We start from the raw sequence: 10078 nt of genomic DNA, 5'->3' as shown, positions 1-10078 counted from the left end.
CGTAGGTGTGCTGCTGCCTATAGAAGATGTGTATTGAATGCTCTGTTTTCTCCCGTTTTTTTCTTTCAGGGACAATTCAAGCTTTCGAAATACAAAAATCACATTGTGAAAGTACACAAGCTGGCAATAATCCTTTTCTGTATGTGTGTGTTTGTCCGAAATGGATGGGAGGTCTCCAGCCGGTCCTTCCATCTGCTCACTGAAGGGACACCCTGAGCCGTGTGCTCCCTTTGCACTCATTCCTGGAGGACGGATTCCGCTAGACACCCTCCAGCGTCGCTGACTTTATAAAGCGGAAAAACAGAAAACGTGACTTTGTAATAGACAAACTTTTTTTTTTAATGGGGTTCTGTGGGGGGAGGGAGTTCAGCCTTTGGTTTTGCTGTGTGCTCTCCTCTGCTGTACGAAGGGCCTCGTGACCACATGTGCGAGCCAGAGCTGTGGACTGAGAGGTAGCAGTATTATGAATGTCTGTGCATCCAGGAAAAGCTTTCTGTTGGAGAGTCCCGGAATAGCTATAAATGCTCTCTTCTAGCTCTGCCATTAAATTATTGGGACATTTTGTTTATTTCTCTCCCCTCTTCCCCCAAGCCCACCATTTTCGGAAAATGTGTTAACTGATTTTGTATAGTCTCCTGCCTTATGCCCTCGGTTCTTCCCTCCTGTGGGACCCTTTCTTCTTAGGCACTGCCGCACTTAGAACGTGAATCCAGTGGGCCACACTGGCTCCGAGTCAGCTGGAAGGCGCGCCTTGGTGAATGAGGCCGGCGCAGAGTCCAGCTGGATCAGGAGCCGGCCCGCAGTAGCGGTTCCAGGCGCGGAGTTCGGAGCTGAGGGCAGTGTCCCAACCCAGACGGGCGGGGCCTGCGTGTCCAGCCTGTTGCATGACCCTCGCTGAGGAAGGGAGGCAAAAGCTTGGCCGTTGCCCAGTATGAACACTTAATATGGTAAATTCTAGGATTCCCGAAACTGGGGCATCTCAAGGAAAGGTGGCCGTGATGGGTGGCTTTCTTTGCATGGCCTTGCCTGTCTGCAGTGGTTGAGGAAGCCTGCTTTCGGTCCTTGTCACCTGGTAGATGTGCTAGTAATGCGTGCTGGCTCGTGACGCCCACACAGAAACCTCTGGTAGGCCGCTGCAAGCACGCTTTAAAAACGGCCAGTCAGGCATCAGAGAAGCCTGGCCATCCGACTCCAGAAGGATTGAAGTCAGAGAGGTGAAAAGAGCACCTCGGATGGAAATCAGTACTGAGTACGAGTCCTCCAGCAGCCTGCAGGGAGCGCTGTCTTACTTGGCTCTTGTGAGCAGAGATCTGCAGTACCTTAAATTAAGGCCTCTCCTAAAGCCTGTCCTTGAAGGCCAGGGCCTTCGCCACCTGGTCTCAGAGGAGTCCTATGAGAGTTACAGGCATTTCCTTATTGTATTTATATTATTCTCTTCTACTTTCCAACTCCTGAACACCCTCTCATTACCACTGTGTCGGGATGCTTGTTCCCGAAGGAAGGGAGTACAGGCGCCAAAAGGGCGGTGCTTCCGTTACAGGTGAAGTTAGATCGGATAAGAAGATCTAGCAGTGATTTAAACTCCAGGAGTACGAAGAATGAATTGTAGCGCCCAGATCATTGTGAAGGGCTCAGGCAAATAGAAGAGCAACACTGGCTAAATGGGGAGCAAAGGCTGCCTCCTGAGTATTTGTCTAGACCCCAGGAAGGGCTTCACTTTTGCCCACACTCAGATTTGCCATGAGAATTCCAAAGAGAACAGACCTTTGGATTTGCCTTCTTTTGGGCATCTACCTGTTACATGTGTGCGAGCAAGCGTGCGCGCGCGCGTGTGTGTGTGAGATATGTTCATGAGGGAGGGGTCTGTCAGGCTGAGTGCTTGGGTGTCTGTTCCATATTTTTGCGTTTTGTTTTTGTTTTTGTTTTGGTCTCATTCAGATTCTTTGATCTCTTGTGTTTTCTAGAGCTGCTCATATTTCCCTTCCTCCTTGGCATTGCAGTATTTGAAAGTTATCTTTATCCATCAAAAGATGCTGGCGCTGTGCTGGTCAGAACAAGAGTTATTTCTCTTAGGCAGTGTCTTGGCCCCAGGCCTTTCCCAGATATTCTGCCCAGTGCTTTCTTTTAGTGGGAGGTTGAAGAGTCAGTTTAGCCGAAACACCTATATTCCAGAGTAGCTTGAGGTCCTTTACTTCCTTTTGACTCCCCGGGCCTCGGCGACAACGGCAGTGGTTATGGCATCACCTACTATGGGGACAAAGTGGGGGAAAGGTGCACCCTGGCCAGCCTCACAAACATGGTAGGTTGCCCCGCCCGGAGATGGGGAGTCACCTTCCACTTAACGCAGGTGGGCTGTTGTCCCACGGCCCCCCTGATGGGTTTTCCATTTGAAATCGGCCCCTACTTCTCTCGAGGGCTCTTCTCATTTTACCCTTCTCTATTCACGTGTCTGGGTTTTTTCCCTGTGACCTTGGCAGTGGCAGTAACTTTCCACCCAGAGAGAAGCTTGTGGTCCACGATGCTCCAAGAATGAACTTCCAGGAATTTGCCAGTGGCGGAGCAGAGGCTGTGACAAAGTGATCTAGTGTTGCACTTTCAGAGCGATTGTCTACTGCAGTAATAAATGGAAAATATCCGCAAGAACCAAGTCGTGGACTCTTTCATGCAGGGAAACGGGGGCACTGGTGGTTGTTGCTGCTGAGTCTGCTCTTTGGGCGCGGGTCTTTTAAGTCCATTCCAGAACAAAACGTGTGGGGCAGTTCGGACAGTGCAGTATCCCTGACACGTGTTCTAAAAATATTCTTAATGTAAAATTTTAATATCCAAATACAGTTTACTTTAATTCTCAACTTGGGTGAGGAATACTGGAACAAGGAAATTCGAAGGATTAGAATTTGAAGACCTCCCCAAGTGTCCGTGTGAAAAAGCGAGAGAGAAAGAGATGCTGCAGAGCCTCGGTCATTGTTGGTGAGGATTTAAAACAATCCAGTCTTGGGACTCCATTTCAATAGATAGAAACTTCGTGTGTCTGTCAGTCATGGTCCAAATAGAAGACAGAACCCACGTAAGTCACGTTAACCAGAGGGCAGAATTTTTGACGCTGAGTGAAAAGGTAACAAGAAAGAATCAGGAAGTAGCAACCCCGGGAAGAGCTGCCTCCGGAAGGTTGCTTGCCTGGTGCTGGTGTCGCTGGGGCACAACAGCTGCTCCCGAGCGGGTCGGAGGTGGTGACCCCAGAACCACGCCGCTGCCGCCGCCGCCACCACAGAGGGGTGAGGCTGATGGGCCTGGAGGCAGCACGTCTCTTCCCTTCCTCCCTCCGGCACTGAGGCCTCCCACGGCTGGGCAGTTCCAGTGGGCAGGAAGGGCTGCCGAGCTCCGTGCCCCACATCACAGAAACTGTTAAAAACGCTGGGTGAGGGGCACCTGGGTGGCTCGGTTGAGCGTCTGACTTCAGCTCAGGTCATGATCTCACAGTTTGTGGGTTCGAGCCCTGCATCGGGCTCTGTGCTGACAGCCAGCTCAGGGCCTGGAGCCTCCTTCAGATTCTGTCTCCTTCTCTCTCTGCCCCTCCCCTGCTCGTGCTGTCTCTCTCTCTCTCTCTCTCTCTCTCTCTCTCTCTCTCAGAAATAAAAACATTTAAAAAAATTTTTTTAAAAAAACCGCTGGGTGTGAAGCTGCGAAAGAGCTTAGTGATTGGGACAGCCTCCCCCTTTAGCCCCACGGCATCTGTACACACCCCTTTACGTATATATGAGCTTTAACATGATCACAGAAGCTACTCTGTTTCTGCCCAAGATGCAACTAATTTTAAGAAGATGGACGTACTCTCTCCCAAACTGAGGGAATGTAAAGCCCAACAATCAGTGTAGGGATCTGTGCCATGTTGATTCCTCCCATCCAGGCACAGTCTCGTCTGAGGAAAATATAGGATAACAGAATGATACCTAAACACTACACGGTGGGACTGCCTGGGGGGCTCAGTCAGTGGGCATCCATCTCTTGATTTCGGCTCAGGTCATGATCGCAGGGTCGTGGAATCGAGCCCCGTGTCAGGCTCCAGGCTGAATGTGGAGCCTGCTTAGGATTCCCCTCCCTCTCTCCCTCTCTCTCTCCCTCTGACCCTCTCCCCTGCTCTCTTGCCCTAAAAATAAAAATGGGGAAATGAAGACTACACGGTAAAGTTAACTTCCAACAGAAACAGCATGAGATAGTGAGGAAGAGCAGAAAGGAAGGGGTGTGTGTGTACACACACAACAATCTAGAAAGAGTACATAGAGTCTGTTGTGAAGCTGGAGTTGATATTTAGAGCCGCCGTTTCCACTACCTGGTCTCTATTTCCTGTGCCCTCAGCCGGGATCTCGGCTGGTCGGGACTCTCTTTTGGCATGGTTGATCAAAACCTTCATTCCTAAAGGGTCTGAATTCATTGTCCTGCCTTTATTTTTTAGTTTTCCATTCATCGTTGCTATTTCTAAGAGGGACCTAGAGGAGTTTCTGGGTTCCAGCCACAGTCTTCCCTGCTCCTGTTGCAGAGCGGCAGCCAGGCTTCCCCTCGGTAATGGTGTCTGGCCAGTAGGATCGTTCCCACGCTAGCTTGTCAGTTCACTGTCCTGATGAGCCCCAATATGCACCCAATGGAGCCATTGCTGGGCACCTGGGTGGCTCAGCCAGTGAAGTATCCGACTCTTGAATTGGCTCAGGTCATGATCTCACAGTTTGGGAGTTCGAGCCCCGCATCAGACGCTGCACTGATGGCACAGAACCTGCTTGGGATTCCGTCTCTCCTTCTCTCTGCCCCTCCCCAGCTTATGCGCGCGCGCTCTCTCTCTCAAAATAACTAAACTTACAAAAAGAAAAAAAAAAAAATGGAGCCATTGCTGTGTTCCTGGTGGAAACATTCCTCCTCTGAAAACCAAAATCTCCAGGTCAGCAGAGCCACATTGAGTGGACTGGCAAGAGGAACCTCTCACTTCTGTCCCTTAATTCCCGGATCCATGAATTCTGGTTCTGGGAGAGCAGATTCATGCAAAGCATATTCTGCAGCCTGTAAGGCAGAACTCTGCCCTGTGCTGGCTTAGGCACTGGAAGGATACAGAGATTAGCGTGGGCCCTGCGCAAGGACGACACGATGACACGCAAATTCGTGACGCGTCCCAGATCTTTTTCTCTCTCAAAAATAAACCTTTGGGGGGGAAAAAAAAGGTAGAACTCTGCCCTTTCAGGATATTGTCTCCCTGTGGCATTGTAGCTGAGTCTTCCATGGGCCATTTCACTCTTCTATTTACCCAGCTGTTTCTACGTGGTGAGGGATGGACCTGTGAGTTACGTGACCACAAGTCCAATGCCTGACTTCATCTGCTGTGAAATGAGTTTTTTTAATTAAAAGTACTATGCAGAATACCATGCTGGTAAATAAGGCTTTCCATCAGTCCACGGACCGCCGTGCTGGGAAAAGCATTAAGGGCAGGGAGTGCAAATCCACATCCAAGAGCCGCATCTACTCACACGGTTGGCCCAAGGCCAGTGAAACTAAATCCAGCCCTTTTTCTTTTCTTCGAGCTCTGTCCCCTGGCCCCCTGGATGATCTCCGTACTTCTCATCTCCCCTGTCTCTGCCTCTGGGCCTTGGTCCACTTTCCCTGAGCCACAGTCCTGTGTGGTGCCTGTCAGCCCTGACACTCCCAGGCTGAGTTCCACATGACCCTGACGCCAAATTGCCCTCTAAGACCATTCTGACTCAAGTTCAAATGTCCTGGACAAATAATCCATCTCCATCCCAGCAACTCATAAAAGTTCAGCTCTCTGACGTGTCCGCTGCAAAAGAACAGAGTCCGCAGTCGGCTTCGGTAGACCTCAGAATGTTCCTCCAACACTGGCCCCCTGCCTGGGGGCGCAGCAGTGTGGTGCGCGCGGTAGAGATGACCAGCAAGCCTGAGGCGGTTCCCTCCCAGAGCCCACAGTCCGAAGGGGAGGAGCCCCAGGAACTGCAAGTGAGTTGCAAAGGGAGGTGTGCAGAGCGCCGTGGGGGCATCTGGGGGGGAGGGGGGGGCGGGGTCCATAGCATCCCAGGAAGGCCAGGGAAGAAGCAAGACCTCCTGGAGGATTTGGGGGTCGAATGTAGCGAGTGGATGCCCGGGCCGGCAGGCAGGTAATCTTCCCTCACCTGGGCTGTGCAAGCGCGGACGCGGGAGCAGCGGGCTCCGTGCCCCTGCGGGTGAGGCTGGCACCGTGTGCAGTAAATGGTCCCAGCTGATGAACAGTCTGTCGCACAAGGCGCTGCGATCCCTTCGCATGCGTGCTTCGCTTAGTGTCACAGCGGTCCTGTGGAGAGATTATTATGGTCCCCTGTTAACAGATGAAACAGCAGCTTGCAGAAAGTCGTCTGTCTTGTAAGGACAGAGATGGGAGTTGACCTTGGGGCAGTTGAGTCCCGAGTTCCAAACATCTTAATGGAGGGAGGCTACAGCTCACCTAGTGTGCAGGCCTTCCTTGGGTTGGTGGCAAATGGTTGTGTCCAGAGTGGACCCAGGCCCTCCGGCTACATGTGACATCTGCTGCTGCAGGGGTCCCTGTGGGTGAGAGGCCTGCCCAGCTGGCCGCAGAGAGTCAAGAGCGAGCAAGGAGGGTAGCTTCCCCTGAGGGCCAGGCAAGGCGCAAGAGGGCACAGTCGTGTGCTGATGGGGTGACGTTTATACCCTTTCCCGAGTCCCACAGCATCCTTCCAACGCCAGAAGGCTCCAGACCACACCATGCAGGCTCCACAACCACGAATATTTCTGTGTAAGTTCCTCTGCGTAAGATCCTCCAGATCATTCTCTCCACATCAGCCCATCACTTCATTGGACCCTCTGCATTGGCTCTGAGGGAAGCAAACTCCCACCGAGAGCAAAATGTCCAACTTTTTACACATTCCCCACCCCCCCCAGACAGCAAACCCAGACAATGAGGTCTGTACCCAGGGACTGACTTGATCTCCACCTTGACCTCCATGTGTGTAGGCCGGGGCTCAGAGCACCCCTCCACCTACTACTCTCTCAATCAACAACCTGAATGGATAGAGAAACGTGAATCAAGGAGGTCCGGTCCATGAGCCCAAAAAGGCAGGCAAATCAATCAGATGTTCGCAGCCAGTAGACGCCCCTCCTGTCCCTGGTTGGAGGATGGGTAACGCCGATGCCCCGCCTCAGCCTTGGCCTCATTCTGCCCTCCCCAGACCGTTCTTGCCCCCCACTCAGGAAGGCTCATGGGAAGTGGTGGGAGTCCTGTAGAGGCTGAGCTCACGCTGGTCCCCCACCCCCATGCTGTTTTCTCAGTTCTCCCTCCTTGAAGCATCCACCATGCCCAGCTCCGGCCCCCCCAGCCGTGGCCCTGGCCCCTCACTGCTGTCGCTAATTCAGCTGCACGTATGCCTCACTCGTCCCCAACCCGGCCCCATGCACACCTTCTGTCACTGGACGGTTCCCACTTGGCCCCTTTGACCTCCAAGGCCCTTCATTTCAAAAGGTAAGGGGCTGGCCCCTCCTGCGCAATGGGATGGCCAGAGGCCCCTATCTCTGCCCTCCCCGTAGCATGGTGCTTCTTGGGAGATTTTTTTTTTAATGTTTGTTTATTTTTGAGAGAGAGTGATAGGGAAAAATCTGTTATCAGGTGGCCAGCAGGACTGATAAGGAAATACCTGTCCCTGATCAAAGGCTCCCTCTTCCAGGTTCTTCTTCCCACCCTGCTGGTGCATGCATTAATGAGGAATGCGGAAGTAACAGGCTACAAATTACTCCCTCTTCTGATGCTCTGGGCTCAGACCTCTGGAGAATGATCTCCTCTGAGCCCACTGGTGTAAAATAAACCTCCTCCCTTCCAAGATCGCCGAGTGCCGCTTTGTTCTTCCGCCAGTGATCCAGACCAGATTTCTGCAACAAGACAGCGCAAGCAGGGGAGAAGAGGGAGACACACAATCTGAAGCAGGCACCAGGCTCTGAGCCATCGGCACAGAACCCAACACGGGGCTTGAACTCGCCAATGATGAGATCAAGACCTGAGCTGAAGTCGGAGGCTCAACTGACCCAGCCACTTCCCAGGCACATCTTCTTGGGAGATTTTAACAGGCAGCCAAGGTTGAAGGGCCCTCCTGCCCTCCCTCCTTTCCGCCTGCTGACGTCTCCCTGGCCCCCCTGCATCTTCCCCTCAAGTAACCGTGTGCTCCCACCCCCGCCCCCACCACAGCCTCCACAGCCCCTCCCCAGATAGTAGCTCACTCTGATGTGAGGGACAAAGGTAAAAGAAATGTAGAAGAAAAAAAAATGAAATACCTTTTGCAGCCCATTGACGGGTACTTGAGACAGGCAGTGACCTTCCTCCGGGAACTCAGCGGCTGGATGTTAATACTTCGCTGGAGGCAAAGGCAACTTCCGTGGGACATTGGTCCAGACTCCGGGACCCTCCAAGTCTTCTTTAATATATACACATGTATAAAAGCTTTTATATAATAACTTCATATGATATATCAAAACTTCCTTTATCTCTACCCCCGCCCTAAGATACAAGCTAGCCCTCCCAACACAGCCCACTGATAGACACCTGAAGGGTCCCATGACTGGGGTTTCACTAGACACCAGTAAATGACCGCATGCTAACAGCAGCCAGCCCCCCAAGGTCCTGGCCACCTTGCTTCCAAATTCCTTAGAGACTTCACGCTCTCCCTACAGCCCTCCTCAATGGAAGGTAGAGTCCCCCTTACACCCCCAGCGCAGCTGTATCTGCTCACAGGCCCTGTCCCCGTGCTTTCATTAAACCACCTTTTTTGCCCCAAAGATGTCTCAAGAATTCTTTCTTGGCCATTCACTCCCGAACCCCAACATTTCACGTCAACTCGACTGAGCCCAACACTGCTGCCCGTATTTCTTCAGTTAATGCCCTCCCAGCTCATATTTTGGCCAGACTGAGTTCCTAGGGGCCCCCAGATACACCTTTGTTCTTCCTGCCTGCTGTTGGAAAACCCTCCTCCCCACTTTGCCCACCTCTATCACCCTTCAGATACTGCTTCCTCCAGGGAGCCCTCCAGGTCCCCTCCTGCCTGAATTACGAGACTCCCTGCATTCCTAGCGCTGGGCACATGCCAGGGCCCATGTCTCCTCCTCCTGCTGGGGGTGGGTTCTGTGATGGCAGGGCCACTCCCTGGTCTCTGGACAGGGCTGAGGGACAGCAGGCCCTCACAGACACTGGCTGTGACACCCAAAGAACCTTTGCCAAAAGCAGATCAACAAAATGCCATCGTCGGGGCGCTGTCCTGCACAGCACCGCCCCTGCCCCAAGAACTCGCTCCACAGCAAAGGAAGGGCCGCTGTGGGACTGTGCGGGCCGGGTTCCCTGGTTCAGGGGTGGGCTGTCGCCCTGAAGCGGTGGGGTGAGGCTTGATTTCTGTGCTTGAGTTTTGTTCGGTGGGATTCATCAATTCTTGCTGTTTGTAGTAGTTGATCCGGTGATTCACTTGGATTTTCCAGGTATGTGGATAATCTTCTCTCCTTAGAGCGGAAGTGTTACTTTCTCCTTTCAAATGTGTATATCTCTCTCTTTTCTTCCCCGATTGCGTTGGTTAGCACTTCCAGTATGTTCTTTTCTTTTTTTAAGAATTTTATTTATTTTTATTTTTTATTTTGTTTATTTTTCAACTATTTTTTTATTTAAAAAACTTCTTTTTATGTTTTATTTATTTCTGAGAGAGAGAGAGAGAGCGTGAGCAGGGGAGGGTCAGAGAGAGAGACACACACAGAATCTGAAGCAGGCTCCAGGCTCTGAGCTGAGCTGTCAGCACAGAACCCAACGCGGGACCCAAACCCACCAACCATGAGATCATGACTTGAGCCAAAGTTGGACGCTTAACCGACTGAGCCACCCAGCCGCCCCTCTAGTACATTCTTAAATCATGTTGCTGCCAGTGGGCCTTCACTCTTGCTTCTGACTTAGTGGGAATGCATCTCATAGTCTCCATTAAATACCATGCTGAGTTTGGAGCTAAAATATATTTAATCCTGTTGAAGCAGAGAAGAAAAAGTGCTAACGTTGTCGGGCACAGAATACGGA

General features: G+C 51.9%; 1 protein-coding gene across 3 annotated transcripts in view; it reads left to right on the top strand.

Moving 5' to 3' along the window:
- The window catches only part of EIF4E2 (eukaryotic translation initiation factor 4E family member 2), a 27721-nt gene extending 27157 nt beyond the window's left edge, over positions 1–564 (top strand). For all 3 annotated transcript variants that reach the window (XR_013333663.1, XM_077757906.1, XM_077757898.1), the window contains one exon: positions 70–564. Coding sequence is in view for 1 of the 3 variants with exons in the window: in XM_077757906.1 (XP_077614032.1) it covers positions 70–109 (40 nt within the window). In the remaining 2 variants the exon portion in view is untranslated. The remainder of the gene's footprint in view (positions 1–69) is intronic.
- Positions 565–10078: the final 9514 nt, after the last annotated feature.

This window comes from Crocuta crocuta, unplaced genomic scaffold (assembly GCF_008692635.1).
Source record: "Crocuta crocuta isolate KB4526 unplaced genomic scaffold, BGI_CrCroc_1.0 scaffold290, whole genome shotgun sequence".
NCBI classification, from domain to species: domain Eukaryota; kingdom Metazoa; phylum Chordata; class Mammalia; order Carnivora; family Hyaenidae; genus Crocuta; species Crocuta crocuta.
Note: the sequence above shows the minus strand (reverse complement) of the source record. Positions and strands in the feature narration are given on the sequence as shown.